We start from the raw sequence: 21,030 nt of genomic DNA, 5'->3' as shown, positions 1-21,030 counted from the left end.
GAGCTAAGGTTGAATCCCTTCTCTCTTAGGGAAGCCTTAGTTCCACTCTTGAAACCCTTCACCATCGAATCAGACCCACCTGGATTATCTGTCATAATCTCTCTTCCTTAAAGTTAACTGACTATGGCCTTTAATTGCATCTACAAGTAACTTTACAGCAATACCTACATTATCCTTTGATTTACTAACCGAGGCTTAACCTTGTCAAATTACATACTAAAAGACCATCTCAGGTCCCAAAGTGTTTGTCTACAGAGTATCTCAGTTTTGCTCAACACCTAACTTCCTGTCCTTCATCCCTTTAATCACAATGGGTCACTGTGTTTGTTTACCTGATATTTTTTGGATATTTAAATCGATTGATTCTAACTTACAAAGGAGAGTAATGTAGTCAGTATAATCTAAATTGAGAAATAGATGTTCATACAAATCATACACAATGGTATTAATTACTTTAACCCTTTGCTAGTTTGGGCTTTATATTTAACTATAACCTTCCAAAGAGCATTCTTCTCTGAATTTAATACATAACCAAGAAAATCTGATTTATACTCAAGTTGTTTTTAGATTGTCATAAACAAACCATTTACTAATAATTTTTCCCTCTCTGCTGAAACTATATATATTTAAAACATTTGTATGCATTTGTTCAATACTGCTGTGGATATATCATTTCTGTGTTAAGTCCACCTCCTCCTTTTCTTACTGACTCACTGCAATTAAGAAGTATTTGTTTCATTTCACTGTATCATGTTAATGATATCAAACCAAATCCCTAAAATATATAAAAAATAAGAAAAATTTCAGTTATGAAATGTCACTGCTAGAGAGAAGTATTACTTTTATAACTTGTAAAGCAATTTTACAACTCTTTGAGTTTGAACTACAGTGGCAGATATGTGACAATCATGTCATTTTCACATTAGAACAGAGGACTAGACAACTTGTTCATAAGGCAGTCATCCAGATGAAGTAGAATAGGCTGACTTTAATTTTTCAAAGGTAACATAAACATGAAAACACCAAAATGTTATATCTTCAAAAAGAATTCACCAGCAAGATTATGTCATGGATCTTAAAGGCATCTACACATCTCATGAAATTGCCTTGGTATAGGAAAAATAGAAAATGACAGTATTTCATATGTCCTGAGATATAATTGAATATTGCTTTGAATTTGAAATAATTGTGTGGAATTAATCTCATTATCTTCCTTGATTGTCATTGTTACAGAGGTTCCAAGTGATCAAGCATTATTTTAGCCAGTAATAATGGCAATTAACTATAAGTGAAATTTTTACTCTTTCAGGAGCTGCTCTCAGAATTTCTTATGCTAGACACTGACTTGTTTCAGGGTGGGGGGTGTTGGCAGTAAATCCATTGATGCCTCTGACATCTGTGGGTCAGGAGGCACTATAGGTTACCAGAAGGAGGCAAAACAACTGCAGCAGGAGAGGAGAGGTAATTATTTGTCTGAGAATGGAGGAGAAAGAATGGCTTGAAGAAAAAAGAGAAGTGGGAGGAGGAGAGAAAAGAGGGCAAGTTCTTCAGTTTGAGAGAATTGATACCCTATTAATCTCTCATCTCCAGGAAGGACATTAAACTCTCCCTATAACTATGTGCATTTTTTTGTTTTCCTCTATACACAACCAGTGTGGCGATTTCCTAGCTAGGTTGCGTAGAGTGTTAAGTCAAGCCACACATATTAATATAGGAAATGGAGAGGAGAAAGGCTTCAGCTGGCATCTTATATTGGATATTTGTGTTTGAGTCTTTAATTTCCCACCAAAACAAAGGATTAAGCACAACTATTACCCTACTTTCTAGTAAAGCTTTGGAACCTCAAAAATTGGCCTAGTCAGGAAATGGCAACATGACTTTAACACCGGTCTCCCCACTACAGTTCCTCTGCTCTTTGCCCCCAAATGCTCTGCCTCTTCGTTAGTCAAAATTAATCTTCCAATAGGCTGTTGTGTCCTCTCCTCCTGCAGTAAGTTAGTGCCTTCTCTTTCAGCATGATTTGATATTTCTCACATGGCCCCCCGTTTAGAGGGTGAAGTTGTGATATCAAAATGGCATCTTGCCAATGACCTCTTGAGGCTGCAGAGACACAGCACCAACAGAACTCCATTTCATGGGCTCCTGTGCTGCACAAAATGCTTGTTGTTCGCTCTAAGCAATGAACTTTCATTATTGAAGGAAGGCTGAAGATTTGAGGGTCAAGCTGTAGGTGAGAATGGGATTATGTTTCCCACAAGAGTCTTATTATAGGAAAACTTGTGCAAGCCTCCTGAAGAATTTTGAACCAGTTTCTTCTTTATTCCAGCCTATGTATAGATCCAGCTTTCAAAACAATTCCATGATCCAGAGAGAAAGCTCATGCTACATAAGCATCTTTGCAGTCATTCAAATTGTTATTTTAGGTTAAGATCTATTCACATTGTGGTATGTGTCAGTGCTTCCCCTTGGAAAGAAGGGTAAATGTATGAACTTAATAAGGGAAAAGAAAGTGTAGTTATTTAAATTAGGATGGTTTTAGATTGGTGTGTGTAGAAAAATACTGTGGAGGTTCCTAGATGCTGCAAAATTTGATTCAAAAGACTCGTCCAATTCTCTGTAGCAATACTACACTGATACCATGGCCATATGCTCCATTTGTCACATGCTATCATTAAAACCCTCATTAAAATGCATATCTGGAGGGCCAGATGTTTGATTTTTATTATAAACCATTTTTTCACATTTATAATCCAAGGATGCCTATATAATAGCTAAAACTCTGTGGATGTTTCTTTACATACTTATACATATGCTTTGTATCTCTAGCCACATATATTTGACATATGGAATATATTTTTGTCTGTATAAATACATGCAAACATAGATGATTTTGAGTATGGACTTGTGAATTTATTCCACCCTATTTAAAATATATATGTCCTTTTTCAAAAGTCAAATTGCATGACAATTAGTTATTACCTTCTATTTTTCCTTGCTGTCCTTCCTTCTCCTTTGTTCCAATATATTGCTTGTGGGGGCTTGATGAAAGGGAAGTGTTATGAAAGAAGGTTATACAAAGGGCACAGAAACAAAAATCTTAATTCTTTCCAGATTGGCCTATTAGTGTTTGACTTATCAGTGTTTCAACAAAATATTCTAGTATTAATTTGAGTTAAAACCATTGACCAATGACCAGTCCCTTCTTACCTAATCCTGTCCTTTCAAAGTATTTCAGTAGTCATACACACAGAAAATATATAGAAAACTTGTGTGTGCTTAAAATTGAGGAAACAGATAAGTAAGTAACTTATTTTTCCTGTACTGAAGATTTGGAATCTTATAATGCTTGGCAAGATCATATTCTATCTTATTTAAGAAATATCAGTTTTTCTGTAATAGTTGTATTCAAGAGAATACATATTGTACATGTATGTAGAAGTCTTTAATGTTTGTGATAGTCTTTTTTAAAAGATTCTCTGGAAACTGGCCAGTTACTACAGGTAATATGCATGCAGAAATAGGTTTCTTGTATTTTTGTCAATAAATAAAGAAATGATACTAGATTAAAACATAGATTTGTCTTTTAAACTGATTTAGGTTTTATGGGGATTGGAAATAGAAATTTGAGAAAAGAAAACAACAGTAGTTTTTATTTTCTCCTCTACAGTGGAGAATTGATTAAGAGTTTCACTGCAAAAAGAACGGTGCTAATCTTTTTTCATGTTACCTCAAATCTTTCCTTACATTTCAATAGATTGACAGAAACCCCACAAATTTTACACACCTCCATTATTTCTTATCCCCACAAGGTTATAGTAACATGTGTAGTAAAATTAATTAATTCAGCATATTTTACCATTTTAACCAAGCAAATTATTACTCATCTTGGGTGAGTGGATGAATGATTCTTTGTAAGACTGTAAATCAGCCTGAAATTCCCAGATTTGCACAACTCAATGGTAAATATGATCATCAGCTCGCTTATCCAACTGGCTCTCCTGACAAGACCAAATTGCTTGTAATGGGGCCATCTGTACCATGGTGCCATCTTGTAGAGAAAGTTGTCTCATAATTTAGCTTGAAGTGAGTGAGTCTTATTTAAGCTCTCTAGCTTAAACATGTCTTTCTTCCTGGTTTTGTGATGAGATTTTTGCCAGTTGCTTCTTGGCACAGTTCTTCTATCCACATCACCATTGGAGTGTCTCAGTGCTGATAACACACTTGAAAATCCTGAATCTGAAACCTCTTTACACCTACTTGTTTCACAGTATGGCTATCACCATCTTACATTACAGGCAGATCTTAGGTAATGAGGTATTAACAATTGTGTCTCATTATCTTCAGTCTCTGATGGAGCCCCACCCTCCTCATAAAAGAAGGCCGCTGTTATTTTTGCCATGAGTTAGCTTCAATTTCCCAACTTATTGCATATTTCCACCTGGGATTAATGAACACACTCACCATCTTTCCTTCCTCTGACGTGTTTATGAGGGCCTCGGAGAACAGGCTTTGCAGAAGCAGAGACCTAGGTCAAATCACTGTATAGATACTCACTAGTTGTGTGACCTGGGAAGCCACTTCACCTGTGCTTCCTCATCTACAGAGTAGAGAAAATAATACTGATCTCACAGGTGTGTTATAAAGATTAGATTATAGTAACGTGAGCATCACATGACACTTTAATGTAAAAGTCATGGTGGAAAAAAAAGTCAGTTGTCAGTGATGTTATGGATGAAAACCAGTTTGGTGGAGGAGGAATAAAATTTTGGATCTGGTAACCATTGAAATTCCTAAATTATTTCACTTTGTCATTAAAACTATTTCACCTTTTTTCCCCATTCAAATAGAGGTTTCATGTCTCAACCCGAATCCCTCATTACACTAATATTCTTTTCCACAGCACCTGTGTTTATTGTGCTCTGTCTTTAAGGAATTCCCAGGACCTTCCCCATTCTCAGCCCTTAACATGTCACTGTTTTCATTTTAGCATTAAGTTCCTTAACTTAAAATTTTGTCTTTTACTACTTCAAACCAGCTCTTAGACCTATTCAGGCCAGAGTTTTCACCATTCTCCAGGGATGAAGAATTAATCCCTAACTCTTGGTGTTTACATAGGGCAGGTCCCTGTCCTCAGGGGGTAAAGTGTTGGTGGGGACAGAGTGACTGTAATAGAGGCTACTGAAGAGTTGACTGTCATTATTCACAGAGGCCCAGGGTAAAGAGGATGAAGGGGTACTTAATTCATCTGGGCATGGGGGTGTGGTGTGTGAAAGGGCAGGCAAAAGCTTCAGAGAGGGAGATGACACTTGACTCAGTCATTCAAGAAGAAGCATAATTTCCTTTTAGGTGCATGTGAATAGTCCTCATCCACGTCATTACAGCAGAGGGATGGTTGAGAGTAGAGAGACATATCTGATGAAACTGGTAAGGGCCGGGCTGGGACGTTTCTTTATGCTCTTCCAAGAAATTTAAAAAAGAGCAAATTTCTTTCTTTTTTTTTTCTGAATTCCTGTCACAATAATTCCTTGTTCATTCATTCTGGCAATAACACATCTCTACAAGTGACTACTAGTTCTCAGAGAACCGGAAAAAAAAGTCCTGAAGTTATTTTCTTTCCTTCTCAGCTCTTTACACTCAATGCACCTCATGGATTGGAGGCAGCACAGAGATGGAAAGTAGGGACTTTGAACAGTGCTGTTTCCATTTCCTCTCTGCTGTCTCCACATCCCTCTTTGCTGGGTGACCTTAGAGAATTTTCTTCACCTCTCTGAACATCACTTTCTGCCTCTGACAATGGGAATAATGCCAGTTTCTATATAATAGCTCTCTTAGTTTCTATATAATAGCTCTCCTAAGTAACTTCTCACTTACTTAACTGTAAACAGCTTATAGGTTAACTTATCCCTCCAGGATTGTATTGTTGTAACTTTACCTCTGCTTATTAGCTGCTCAGTATATGTGTAACAAATGTCTGATACTCACTTATTCAATAAGTATTAATTGACCACCAACTACTGGCAAAACCTATGATAGATTCCTATTACATAATGATGAAATACTCAGGGACTTTGTGGCCTAATAAATAGTATCATTATTGTTATTGTTACTACTATCATCATATATAGATCTTTAATGGACATTATTAAAATAAATCAATGTGTTTCTATCACATCAATATTCTATCCCTCTTCCTGGCCCTTGAGTGTGCTGCATAACTGGATGACTGAAAAGATCCATGTCCAGTGGATCTCATCAACTACACATTGTATGGCCTTAGCAGAGTCACCACTGTAGTTAGGTTCTGTAGGTGAAGTTACCCTCAAGGTGATCCCAGTTGAGACTAATCTCAGGAGGAGGATCTAGCATGCTCAAAATGGATTCTGGGCATGGCACAATCAAATTTCATCTAGTCAAAGTGTTCTCCAAAAGCTCAGGAGAGCAGAACTCTGGAATCCTGGGATGAAGTAATTTTTGCACAAGCTATTTCATGTTAAAGCTTTATTTTTGTTTTCACTGCTAGTGAAGTGAGGGCATGAAAGCAAATAGTGCTTCAGATCTAATAGATGACATGACTCTTGCTCAATAAAGGGATGCACTATGGATCTCCAAGGACTAGAGTCAGCTACAGCAGAAAAAAAGAGTGAAGGCAGATATGAACTGAGATTTGAAAATCATCCTTGAAGACAGTTTGGATACACTGGCCCCTGGCAGAAGCACTGGAAAGAGGGAGTAGTGTGGCAGATCACCATAGTCCTGCCAAATAGAGTAACTTCTCACTTAACTGTAAACAGCTTATAGGTTAACTTACCCCGCCAGGATTGTATTGTTGTAACTTTACTTCTGCTTATTAGCTGCTCAGTTTAGCTTTTTACTTTAAAAAAAATTTTTTCAGTGACTGTGTATCCTGGGTGCATCTTACTGGGTGCTGCCAATTCATTCTTTCTTCTAGGTTAAATCTTAAGATATCTGCCAATAGCACCCGAATCTATGATTGGGAGTGGGGCACAAAGCTATATCCTCCTCTATGCAGATAAAAAAAAACAACTGTAGAATTCACTATAATTAATCTACTTCTACCTTCTCCCTTCCATTTCCTTTTGGATGGCCTCATAACCTCTTCAAGATTATGATTCCTGATTTATGTAAGTGCCAACTTCCCAGACTATTATTAGGGAAGGCCTTTCTACAGTGAAATTTTAAAAGGTTTTTTTTTTTTTTTTGACCTTCAAGAAAAGAATAGAAGCAGATAATGATCAATGTAGATGCCAAGATATAAATATTCAGGGTGGGGCAAAATCCGGAAATCTGGTTGTTTAGGTGCCATACTGGAACTACTTTGAATTATAGTTTGTAAAAGATCATTCTGGTTCCCAAGAAGTGTGTGTAATGTTTGGAGCTATGACATCATGTGACTTCCAATATGAAGGAATATCTTACATATATTAAATACTGAATGTAAAGTTTTAAATTACTTTGAAGAAAAAGATCTCTGAGAGTGACATGAGTTGTAATAAAATACATTATCTTCATCAGAAAATTAGAGGTAGTGGATGAAACTGTCCAGGCAAGAAACAGCCTGAGAGAGGATCTTTAGCCAATGTTAAATAAACAACAACAAGCAAGTCCATGCTTCCACTAGGGAAGAGATGACCATGCTTCCACTAGGGAAGAGATGGGAGAAACCATTTGGTACTTTTCAGGTTCTCAGCTGCATCAGCCACATCGTGAGTTAGCACTTTTTAACCTGAAGTAACTTGACTAAGTAAAGTGACTCTGTGACTGTAATGTCCCCTGACAGGTAGAAATTGACAATTGACATGTAGAGTCACATCCCCAAATATCCCAACTTGTCTTTACAACTGATTAATACTTTATTTGTGAACCAAACCTTCAGTGAGTAGTAGACGGTGAGAAAGACAGAGAAAGAAGGCAAGCAAGTAGGCTGCCATGCACAAACTTGAGAAAGCCAGAAGAATCTTAGACACTCAATGCCTGCCAGGAGTGACAAAGGAGGGCGTTACTGAGGGCCCTCAGCTATCTGAAGAACGCCTTGACTTTAACCTCATCCAGAAAAAAATTAAAAGACCAAATTCTAGATTTTCAGGACTGACAACCTCGTGGGGGTTGGACTTGGAGACACTCTTCCCAGGAGAGACAGAGCCAATGTTGAGGTAATGGGCATGCGCCGGCCTGCCTCCAGACAGCCCCGGGCTGATTCCACCAACGTTGCAGACTCCGCATGGGGACCAGGAAGTCAAAACCAACATTTACTGCAAATTTAAACAGAGAATTCAAATAATGTTCTAGCTGATTTCATAAATAGGCTCTGGATCAGCCACAGGGAGGTGTGAGGATCAAGGAGAGCTTCACTAGCCTGAGTCCAGACTGCCTAGTCAGTTAAACTCAGCAGCCAGTTGAAAGTGATCATGTATGAAGTACATGCTCTCAAAGAATTTGCAATCTAGTAGAAAAAAGAAGACATATAAAATAGGGCAAAATAAAAATATGAACTATAAAATATAAATTATATAACATATAAGTTCTTTGAGAGAGATATAAACAAAGAACTATGGTGAATTCAAAAGCAGGAGAGAGTATGTCCTTATGGGGTATAGGTTAAAAGTCTTCCTGGAAGATGTCAGCTTGGAGATGGATGTGGCAGATGCCTATAGAGGGAAGTGTGTATCTGAGGTAGAGGAGAGTCCATAAGCAAGTCAGGGACCTGAAGGTGGAGGGATGTTGACACATTGTAATATTGAATATATACCAGTTTGGTAAGAGGTCAAGCATTTGTGATTAGATTACTGGAAGATTGAGATTAGAAAATTGACTGGATGTATCATCTATGGACATTGACTATCACAGGGAATGGGCTGTCCTTAAGGTGTTTAAGTAATGTTACATCTTTATGCCAGATTTTTCTATCATACACAGATCACCATTAAAATTAATTAAAATGTGCCTTGAATAATTCAAGAATTTTCTTGTTATTTTGTCAGTTGTTTACAGACCTGTATAACATTGGGGGTACATTTTCACACCTTCATATTTCTTTTTTTTTTTAAGATTTATTTATTTATACAAGCACCAGGGTACAGGCCAGAGGCACAGGAGGGTGGGAGAATTCACCAGAAATAGAGCCGGGAGCAGAACAGTCAGAAGGACCGAAATACACTGCTGAGAGGAGCAGTGAGTGAGACAGGAGAGGTCTGCCGCACCATGAGGGAATCTCCCTGGCCAGCCAGAAATCGAACCCATGCTGCAGAGGCTGTGGACAGCTTCACAGCGCTGCACTCAACCCGCTGCACCACCCGGGAAGCCCAACCTTCATATTTCTCATATTTCACTAACCCTCCACCAAACCTCCCATGCCATGACCTATTTCCTTCCTTCCCCTTCCCTTCCAAATTATTCCCCCTGGTAATAACGTTCTTTTCACAGAGTCTAAGAATTAATTTTGCTGTGCCTTGCCAAGATGTCTTCTTTGGTTATTTATGGTCTGCAAACAAGTTAAACTATTTGGTATCTCATTTTTCTGGCTTATTTCATTTAGTGTAATTACCTTCAGAACCCTCCATTTTGTCCCAAAAGACATCATTTCATTTTCTGTAATAATTGAGTATTCCATTGACTATATACTCCTCAGTTTTTTTTGTCCAGTCATCTGTTATTGGATACTTAGGCTGGTTCCATTACTTGGCTATTATGGATAATGCTGCTATGAACATAAAAGCTCACAAATCTCTTTGTATATGCATACCTTTTTTCCCACATAGTTATGAACATTTATTGTTTCCACTCATTTCAATATAGGTCGTTATCATAGGGATGAGGTGATAACCGTTATGATTTTGACTCACATTTCCCTTGTAATAAGTGGTGTTGAACTTTTTTTTTCATGTGTTTAGTAGCCTTCTTGGAGAAGTGTCCACAATATTTAGGTCTTCTGCCCATTTTATTGATTGGGTTATTGAGTGATAGGAGTACTAAATGTATATTTTGGAAATTAACTCCTTATCACATGTGTGAGGCGAATATCTTCTCCTAGTCTGATGGTTGCCTTTTCCTTTTTGCGTGGTTACTTTTGAGATACAGAAACCTTTTATTTCTATGTAGTCCCACCTGCTTATTTTTGCTTTGGTTTACATTGCTATTTATTGGATTGCATCCCCAAATAAATCTCTGTGGTTGATGTCCAGTAGTGTATCACCCTCGTTTTCGTTTAAGTATTTTATAGTTTCAGGTCTTGTATGCAAGTCTTTAATCTATTTTGAATTAATGGAGTTAAAAATCTAGTTTAATTTATTTTTGTGGATGTGGCTATTCATGTTTCCCAACACTATTTGTTAAAGAGCCTTTCCTTTCTCTGTTAGATGGTTACAGTTCCTTTGTCAAAGAGTAACTTTTATTTGGGTTTTCTTGCTTCCTAATGAGTCTAGCTAAGAGCTTGTCAATTTTGTTTTATCTTTTTGAAAAAACAGCTCTTGGTTTCACAACCTTTTGATTTGTCTTTTTGCTTTCTAATTCACTTATTTCCATTCTAGTTTTTATTATTTCCTTCTTTCTCCTGATTTTTTTGTTTCATTTCTTCTTCTTTTTCTAGTTCCTTCAGTTGTAAAGTTAGATTGTTTATTTGAGATCTTTTTGGGGTTTTGATGTGTCTATAGTTTCCCTACTACTTTTAGAGTACCCCACTGGATTTGGTAACTTGTCTCTCCATTTTTGTTGGTCTCCAGATAATTTTAAAATTTCTCCTTTGATTTCTTCATTGACCCAGGAATTGCTACAAAACATTTGGCTTAGTCTCTACATGTTTTGGTTTATTCTGGAATTCTTTTTGTGGTTAATTTCTAGTTTTATCGCATTGTGATCAGAGAAGATACTTGATATAAGTTCTATCTTAATATATTTTTTGAGACATGTTTTGTGTGCCAGCTTATGATCAAGCCTTTATAATATTCTGTGTGCACTTGAGAAGACTATATATTCATTTCTTTTGGAAAATCTAGTAAGTCCATCTAGTTCAATATCTCATTTAAAGCCTTCATTTCTTTGTTAAATTTCTGTCTGGGTGATCTATTCTTTTGTGGTTTATTAAAGTCCCCAACAATAATTGTGCTTGTGTCAATATGTTGCTTTGGGTCTGTGAATATTTGTTTTACATTTAGTTGCCTAACTATTAATGACAATATGGTACTCACCTTGGCCCGTGATTACCATTTTTTGACTGAAGGTCTACTTTATCAAATATGAAAATATCAGCTCCTGATTTTCTCTCTGTATTATTGCTTTGAAGTATCTTGCTGTAGCCTTCACTTTAACTTTGTTTGTCTTCAGATTTTAAATGAGTTTCTTGTAAGCAAAGTATAGATGGCTGACACTTGAGCCAGTTTCTCATTCTTTACCTTCTAACTGGTGAGTTTACACCATTCTCATTTAGGGTGATTATTGATATATTAGGTGTATTTATTGTATGTCTTTTGTTTTTGATTTTTTTAATCTTCCTTTTATTTCTTTTTCCATTTGTTTCTTTTTTCTCATTTGGAATGCTTTCCCTATGGTTCTCTCAGTTTCTTTATTTCTTCTTTTTGTCTCTATTCTAGATTTTTTGCTTTGTGGTTACCATGAGGGTTCTCAAACTTTCTGCCTCTAAAACAAATCCTTGATAAGCTGGTATCAATTTGCCATCATCTGACTATACTGATTCTCGTCCTTTTCCCCTACCCTTTACTGTTTTATTGTTGTCTCATGTTATTTTTGTCTCTACTGATGCTGAATTCCTAATGTCACCATACTAAGGTTTGTGTTTTATTTTTTCTTTTGTTCTACAAAAATTCCTTTCAACATTTCTCTCTGGGCAGGTTTTATGATGGTAAACTCCATTAGCTTTTTGTTTGTCTAGGAAAACTTTAAATTCACTTTCATATTTTAATGATAATTTTGCAGGATAGATTATTCTTGGCTGGGAGTTTTTGCCTTCCAGGATTGTGAGCACTTCATTCCACTCTTTTCTAGCCTACAGGGTACTGCTGAGAAATCTGACAAGAGCCTGATCTAGGTGCCTTTGATGTTATGTTCTTTTTTTTTTTTTTTTTTTGCTAGAGTCTTTAATATTTTTTCTTTGTCTTTGACTTTTGATAATTTAACAATGATATGTCTTGGTGAAGATCATTTTGCATTTAGAAATTTGGGTGTTCCTTCTGCTTTCAGGACATTCATGTTTATTCCTTACTTTTGGTGCAAGAAGTCCTCAGCTATTAGTTCTCTTTACAGGTAGGATCTCTGTAGCCTTTTCTCTCTCTTCACTTTCTGGAGGACCAATTATTCTTCCTTTTCTTCTTCTAATAGAACCTGATTTTTTTTCAGAGTTTCTTCATTTTTCCTAAATCTTATTTCTTTCTCTTCTTACATTTGTGTTATTTTTACATTTTGTATCTTATGTTTCTAAAATTTTTTCTTCTTCCAACTTAATTCTATTTGAAACTATTTCCATATTCATCATCATATCATTTGGTGTTTCTTTTTGTATTTTTAAAATAACTTGAATCTCTTTAGTAAAGAACCCTTTTTGTTCCTGGATTGCCTTTCTAAGGTCCCATACCTGTCTTTCTGTATTGGATTGCTCTTCCAGTACCTCATTTGAATTGTTATTTTAAAATCATGGCCTGTTATGTCTCTATTACTGTATCCTTTTATATGTGTCTGGATTTCTATTCTCTTTCTGCTTTTCAGATGTTCCTTGATCCCTAGGCATCTGTATTACCTTATTTACTTTTAGGGGGTTTGTGGAGCTCTGGGTTTTATTTAGTTTTTTTTTCCTTTTTTTATCTTGGTGGCAGGTGGGGGAGAATGTGATGTATGGTTCTCAAATGCTTGGTCTCAATGAGCAGTAAAGGAAACTTCCAGGCAGTAGATCACCTTTGCCTCTGCTTTCTTTCCAAAGCAAGCCCCTATCAGTGTTTCATGGAACTTAGAGTCTCACCTTGTCTGCTTGCTGCTCCTCTCTGCAGTGTGGGGCCCATCCCACCAAATTTGACTCACCTGACAGGGGGCACCAAGTGTGATCCACAGAGCACTAGTAGCCAGACATAGGTCTCCTTGCACTGCCAGGCAGGGGGTGGCAGTTGTGGGCTGTGTGCCCCAGGTCGCCAGGTAATGGTTGCTACCAGATGATAGGCTTGGACTGCTGGGCGCCAGGAATCTCTCACTTTGATCTTTTTTAGGGAATAAGGAGAGGTTTCTCCCACTCCCTCTGCCCTTAGTCAAACTTTCCACAACTGAGCCCAGAGTGGCTCCATGCGCTGCTGCCACCAAGGTTCCTTTTGTCATATATTTCTGCAGGAAATATATGCTACCTTGCTCACACCAGTCTGCCAGACTCCCAGGAATTGAACCTGTGGTTCTGCATGTGTGCATGTGTCCCTCTCTGGAAAGTCCCTCTAATTAGATTCACAGTACCAGGTAGGACAATTGGCGGCCTCAGTGCAAAGCCCCCATGGGAAAGTCTGTGTCTGTCATTGAACCTCTGAATCTTCCTTTGATCAAATTTTGTTCTGTTTTCCTTTAGTTGTATTTAGGGAAAGAATAATCCAAATCTCTCTATTTTGCCGTGTTGTGCTTAAGCATTTTCTTTTCCCTTAACCTTTAATAAATTTCTTCTGTTGATTTAGTAGGGTTTTAATTTAATTTAATTGCAGTAGAACTTTAATTTGGATAACAAATCAGATATATCTTGGGTCAGCCTGTATCTCTTTTTTTAACCATAAGAGCTTGAAACAACATAACTTCCCTAGAGCTGTATGAATCTCCATCCCCAAAAGGAGGGAATTCATTGTATATTTGTAACCTACCTTTTATTTTCTGCATTTTATTGAATCTAGTAAGTCATGATAGGTGGTAGGACATAGCCAACATAGTCATTTCACCACAAATCAAAGTTTTCAACTTTAGGTTAAAAATGAAACTTTCTCTATTATATGTAATGCTGGGCTGAGATTCAGAGCTTTCCAGCTGAGCTCTGGCCTTCATGACTTTAAACATCTTCATGACACTTTAAATATTATAAGAGTCACTGGGCCTAGAGTGTGTAAATTGCCCTCTGTGCCCTACCTCTGCTAGAGTAGGCACTAAGTAGTAAAGAAGGCAAGAGAATGTAGGACAAGTCCTACTGGCTTGGCAAGGGTCCACCTAATTCCTTATGACGTGTCCAGTGCAGGTGACACCTTCTTAAAGGTGTGGATAGGTAGTTAATTTCATGGAGAGTAGGAGGTGTGGGTTTGGCCTTTTTTTTTTTTTTACAGTGGAACATTATCTGAATGATATTCATTCTCTCATGAGTCTGGGCTTCATGCAACGAACAGCAACTGGATATTATTTTAAAATAAGCAAAAGCCACTGAAAGATACTTGTCTGGATTCTCATTTGGGAGGAAGCGTTGCCTGAGAACTGCTCCTTGGTTGAGGATTAACCCAAGGGAAAAATCCAGCAGAAAGAGAAGAACTGTGGGTTTTTTACCCCAGACCTTAAGAAAGCTATGCCGTGAAAAGGTTTCTAACCCATTGACTCACAGCCAGTTGGACGGTGTACCAATTCTTTTTTTGACGGGTGAAGGAAGAGAGGAATTTTCTGATTTGTGGTGTTTGAAGGATGGCTTCCCAGTTTCATCAGCTTCGGGTCTTGGTCTGGAAAAATTGGCTAGGTGTCAAAAGGCAGCCGGTGAGTAAAAAAGGTTGGGAGATCCAGGGAGCGGGAGCAATGTTCCAGGTATTCTCAAATGTGATGTTCAACACAGATTTTAAAAAAAAGAGGAGTTTTAAAGTATTTTCTAAAGCAAAAAATAGACATTTAGAAATCATCCTTGCATCTGTCTTATAACTAATAGGGCGAGTTGAAACATGCCCCCAAAGCCGTCTTTTGATTTCAGTAAATTAAAAGAGTAAACCAGGATATGCCCTGGGCAAAAGAAAGGATGTGCTTTGTTAGTGGTTGAATTGAAAGTAGTTTGAATTCTAGGTTTGGGGTCAAAATACTTTCAGAAATTTTCTGAATAATTGTAGTTAAAAATGAGCTGAAGAAAATGATCTGATGAAAGGTATAGCACATGAGGGAAACAAAAAGAGCTTGAAAACTTGAATGCAAGCTATAGAAAGAGGCTACTTTGAAGGCTGTTGGTATAGATAAGCTTCTCAGAAATGCTAGTATCTAAGAACCATTTGCTAGAAATTCCACACAAGAGTCAATATATGTGCATTGCTTCAAGAGTATTACTGAATCACTTCGCTTTACTGCTGTAGTCTGTTTAATCTGTTCATTGCAACAACATTTTTTAGTGCTCTTCTGCTCATGTTTGCTTTTTAAATTATAAAGCTAGCTATTAGATCTTTCAGCAGATAGAGTCCAGGGAGACTGAGAAACAAATTGGCTTCTGTGAATTATCACATATTCAAAAGAACATTTGAAAACCAGGGAAATATAAAAATATAGTCAATAGAGTGGTAATTCCCAGCCTCTGATGAATAACATAAATATTATGCAAATAATATGCATGATAGAAACCAAGGTTTTATCTATATACCTATCTCACCATAGGTTTGCTTGCAGCACTTGACATCTTACTTAAGGGAGAAGTTAATGTTCACCTACCTTTGTGAATTTATTTGGCAGAATTTTAAATCATTAGGTGTTATATGAATACATGGGTGTGGAGTTTGCATATAAAACTTAAAATCATTAATATTTTTATTTCATTGATGTTAAGCTGGAAACCACACAGAAGAAAAACTTCCCATTGTTATCCCAGGGTAGGTTCTATGTAGAATTCAGTAGGAAAAGAGTTTGGGAAAGGAATGTGGTCAAAAGACAAGAGGTGGTTTCTTGGTTCTGCAGCACACAGCTACATGACTTGGGGAGCAAATCACAATTTCTCTGAGCACTGACTTTCCTATTTAGAAAATGGGCATATGGGGGCTTCTGTGTGTATTACCAAGAATGGTGAGAATTAAATATGCTAATTCATTTCAAAGTGCTATGTAAATGGTGAGACACTTGGCAAATAGTTTATAGAAGGATTTGAGGCAATGTGTGTGTCATATTTTATTCAAAGTATTGGTGAAAGGAAATCCAGAGGAGAGTGCATGAGAAAGGAATAAATTTGCATATAGTAAAGTTCTAAAGTGATGAAAATTCAACAGTTAGACATAAGAGCATAAAGAAACTGAAGACTGTTCTATGTTATTGCTAATTAATGAAAATTGTAAATATACTTTCCTGTAAATATACTGAAAACTGTAGTATACTTTTCTTACAACTCCATTTCAATTAAAAAGCACCCCTCATGTGAATAAATTGTTTCATTGAGAAATTTTATCTTCAGAAAGTTTTATAAGTTCCTTCCTCATCTGTGAAGGATCTGGCATATCAATTTTCTACTCTAGAGTTTTTCTCCTCTTTACTCAATTTCTGCTGGACACGGCATATTGAGAGAAGATGGAAGTCAGGCATGCTAAAATGTTTCCCCTGTGCAACTTTATATTATTCCTATTGAACCCAAACACCTAAAGTGTTCCTGGTAATTATTCTTTTGCCTAGGAAAAGAGAATACATGAACTAATAGTTCATGCATTGAACATCAAATGTTTCCTATCTTAAGAGCACCTTGAACAAATGGAACTCTAGACAGAAAAGTTTTGGTTGCAGGAAGTGAGATCAGAAAAAGGTGAAAAGTTCAGAAAGCCCCCTGAATCCACTGTGACCTATGAGAGGGCCGCAAGAGACCTTAAGAAGATGGTAACACCAAACAGAGAAGGAAAATCAAATTCTAAGTGGTGGGCAAGATGTCAAAGAAAAAGATATTTCTTTCTTTAATGTTTTGTCCACGGTGAACCCCATCTCTTGGAACTGGATAAAAGTCTTGAGAGTACAGGTGAAAGACATACCTCTGTGGCAGTGTTATTTTAGAGGGAAGAGTGAGAGAATCAAGAGGTTGGAAAGTTAGGCTTAATATTCATCTAAAATGAGATGAAATGAAAAAAATTATGAAAAGATAAACTTTAGAAAAATTAGAAAGCAGATGTGAAAAGAAGGCGTGTATAAATTTGAGGGAAGAATGTAATCTTTCTGAAGGAAATGGACTTCATCCACCCTCAAACCATCATTTAAAATGCAAGTATTATTTCTTTGTAATCTTTTTGAAGATGTCATTTAAAATACATTTTATACCCATCACCACCATGACATCCTTCTCTCAATTTTTTTCAAGAGATTCTATTATAGAGCGAGGTGGTAGGGGAGGTAGTCTAAAGAGGAAGAAGTTAGTGGAGAAACGAATGATATATAAGGGAAAAACAAAGATATAGTACAAATATTAAGGTGGAAATTACTAAGGAAATATATTATTAAAAAAATACTAGGCTAGAAAGTGGGAAAATTACAAAAGGTGATATAGAATGATAATGGGATAAGCTAAATGTTGAATTTGGCTACAGAAAAGGGAAGGCAGTATCTTTAATTTGTTGAGGTCACATTCCTCAAAATTGTTCTTGGTGGTCTCACTCATATCAGGAATCTAGAAAACTTAAATAAGGGATCAGGAAAAAGAATAACTATAAGAAAGTAAAAATCAAAATCAACAAACAACTATGAACCAGCGACACTCTATGGGGGGGCTGGGGCGGGGAGGGAGGGATTGGGGTCAAAATAAGGGGGTCGCAATTGTATGGGGAATATAAAAATAAAAAAAATTATATTAAAATAAATAAATAAATATATTATGCAACTCATAAAAAAATTGTTCTTGGAGTAAATCTCTCTCTTTGGTAATTCAGATATTAGAGTTCTGAAATATTTGGGGTTATATAGCTGCCTTAATATTACAAATTCAAGAGAATTCAAGGTAGTTTTCCAAGGTCACGCAGTGAAATTAAGGACTTAAAGTCAGATTTTCCAGGCATGAATCTTTTCTTTCATTACCTCCTACTGTTTTTCTATATTGCTCCTTAGCTGAGTTTCCCTTTGCAACAGTCTCTGGTCTCTGTTCAGAGTTCATCCCACCAACGAAGAGATCATATTTACTAAGGAAGCCTTAGATACTGCCTTTTTTTTGAATAGTAGTAGTACTATCAATTCTCAACTATATTGCAAAAAAATGAATACTAAAGGAGTGTGAACAATACTTTAAGCACCAACAGAAATGTTAGGTAATAGGGAAAATCAATTAGATGCAGTTGGTGCCCTGCTGGGCTTGTGATTTAACTCTAAAAATAATGAGAAAATGGAGATACATTCCACCAAAGATGGTTTGCAACAAGGAGACTGACTTAATGAGATGCTTGTTAATGACAGGAAATAGAGTCCTGGGATAGCAGAGACTGCCGGCTGAAAGACTAGATCGTTCATGATAAGAGTTTATCTGTCATGAGGAAGATGGATTCTAAATAGGATTATCAAGGAGTGACTTCAAATCTATAGAAGTGGAATCTAACTCTACACTTAGAGCTTGAAGAGGGAAAATTAACTCCAGTTGTTTATTTTCTGTTGTAACTGTCTGGCTAGTGGTTCACATTTTAGCTCAGTTGATAAATAGAACTAGTTTCCTCTATCGCAGACATTCCCACAATTTGATAAACTTCTAGCATTTGGATCAAGTTTGACACATTTTCCCCATTCCTCATCTTGTTCATTTAATTTTTCATAGTAGCTTAGAGAAAGAGAAAGACTTAACTTAATTTTTCAAGCTGGCTGGTCTATGCAATAGGCAAAATTTTATATTAAAACAATTTAGGATTAAACTCCAATCCCAAACTTATTCTAACTAGATGAAAAAATGAACCAGGTTCTTCACATTTCACTCACCTACATGGTCAGATTTCTAGGCCCTTTGGCCTCCTTTGGATCTGCACCATTTACTCCCTTAATCTCTTTTAATTGCTCAAAAAAAATTAAATTTGCCTGTTGAGTATGGTGACTGGCACATAACACACGCACATGTTGTTAATCAATAAGAAGTAATGAGATGAAGACTTTTTAGAAATGGAAGTGATAGAGAAATAAATTGGCATAAAACTCAAGAAAAAGTACTATTTCCAGATACATCATCAACAATTAACCAATATCCAAAATGTGTCATAGTCTAGAAATACAGATTTCATAAAATTTCCTTGATCCCATCAAGAAGGCACAATGGAATACTATTCAGCAATCAAATAAGATAAACTCATGCCATTTGCAGCAACCTGGATGGAGCTGAAAGAAATGATGCTCAGTGAAATAAGTGAGAAGGAAAAAGAAAAATATTGGATGGTTTCACTTATAGGAGGAATGTAGGGGAACCAAATAAGAGACCAGGGGAAAATTATAATAAATTAAAAAACAAAATTAACAGGCAACTATTAATCAGAGATACTCTGCAGGGGAGAGGGAAGGAGAGAGACTAAAACAGGGGAGGGAATGTGTGGAACTATGGTGCACAGGTGTATAAGTGGTAGAAATTTTGTGGAGACTACACCTGTAGGGAGAAAGCATACATTGTACAAAAAGGAAGAATTATGTAAAATATATATAAAATTAAATTAAATTTTAAAAAATTTCCTTGATTCCAGTTTTGAGATCAATCATTTTTTATGGATGGCAGTTAAATAGCAGAAAGCCCAATTAACTGAGAATTCTGGGCCACTTTTGTTTCCTTGCTTTGGGATTGGAACTAAGGTTTATTCCAGACCTAAAATACCAATCTCCAACTTCAAGTGTGAACCTATGAATCCTCTTGTTACTATTATGCAACAGTCACGCTTACTTACAGGATAATGTAAAAAGAGAAGAATAGAAGAGGAAGGATAAGACAGTATTTTTTTATGGAAGATTGGGCAATTGTTATTTTCAAGTTTGTAATAAAAAGATGTAATTCTAGGTTATAGTAAAACCTTTAAATGACTTGCATTGCTCTTATAGGCTGAACTAATTAAAATATAATAATGTCATCAAAGAGAGCTAGTAATCTAGTCTCTAGTGGTTTGGCTACATAGCTTAATGGTTAACTGTGCAGGTGCTGAGGCCAGGCGCCCTGGGTTTAAGTACTAGCTCTGCTATTTAGTGGCTTATACAATGAATGCTTATTTAGTCTCTTTAAGATTCTAATTTCCCATCTGCAAGAGGAAATGAGGTGATTATATTAAATGAGAATGCATGTTAAGTGCTTAACATAGTATCTTGCACATTTTAAGCAGGCAATAAATATCAGCTACTATCACTTAGAGAATTATATTGAATTTTGATATTACTTACAAGAGAACCACTTAGTAAGAAGACCATAGAAAGAACAAAAATTTATCCTGGAGAAGATATTTTGAAATCATTTTTAATAGGAAATTGTTGAAGGAACTGACACTGGAAACCTGAGAGGGGACTTTGTCTCTCTTCAAATTCTCATAGAATTCTCATGCAGAACAGGAGACCAAGCCAAGAAAAATGAGTGTTAGTGACAGGAAGGAAGATTTCGCCTTCATATGAGCAAAAATATCAGACAATATGAGTTGTCCAATATTGGAGAGTCTATGGGATAGTGAACTTATAATCTCTGGAATCAATTGGGTAGAGACTGGACAAGCGTATGGCAGAGATAGCCTCCCTAATTCTCGATGTGCCAGTCATTCTGAATTTATTTCTTTTCCTGGAATATTCCACCCTCTTTTCCATCTGTGGGCCTTCACCCATATGTTCTGATTTAAAAACTCCTGTACTCCCACTCTTACTCTCCAGCCAACACACATATCCTTTCTTCTGCCTGAGACTTTTTCATCTTTCAGTTTTTAGATTCAACTTCCCATGATTTGTCTGCTTTTCATGTTCTTTTCTTCCAGGATTTGGTTGCAATTTTTTTAAATGCTTCCTTTCCTCAAAAGACTAAAGACTTTACAGAAGGAGAAAGATAAATATAGGATGGTCTCACTTATATGTGGAATATAGAGAAACCAAACAAAAGGTTAAGAAAAAGTCAAAACTAGCAAGCTCACCATAGATCTAAGCATACAGCAAACG

The 21,030-nt window shown here is 36.5% G+C and overlaps 1 protein-coding gene across 4 annotated transcripts in view; it reads left to right on the top strand.

Annotated features, from left to right (window-relative positions):
- ABCA12 (ATP binding cassette subfamily A member 12) overlaps positions 1–21,030 on the top strand; it is a 286,187-nt gene that overhangs the window by 104,178 nt on the left and 160,979 nt on the right. Inside the window, exon 1 of one of the 4 annotated variants that reach the window (XM_037523992.2) lies at positions 14,629–14,715. The exons of the other annotated variants lie outside the window; for them this stretch is intronic. Coding sequence (XP_037379889.1) covers positions 14,647–14,715 — 69 coding nt within the window. The 5' untranslated portion in view covers positions 14,629–14,646. Of the gene's footprint in view, positions 1–14,628; positions 14,716–21,030 lie in introns of those variants that run through there. 4 annotated transcript variants of the gene reach the window in all.

The sequence above is a fragment of the Talpa occidentalis genome, unplaced genomic scaffold (assembly GCF_014898055.3).
Source record: "Talpa occidentalis isolate TD23 unplaced genomic scaffold, MPIMG_talOcc4v2.1 talOcc4.3, whole genome shotgun sequence".
NCBI classification, from domain to species: Eukaryota; Metazoa; Chordata; class Mammalia; order Eulipotyphla; family Talpidae; genus Talpa; species Talpa occidentalis.
Note: the sequence above shows the minus strand (reverse complement) of the source record. Positions and strands in the feature narration are given on the sequence as shown.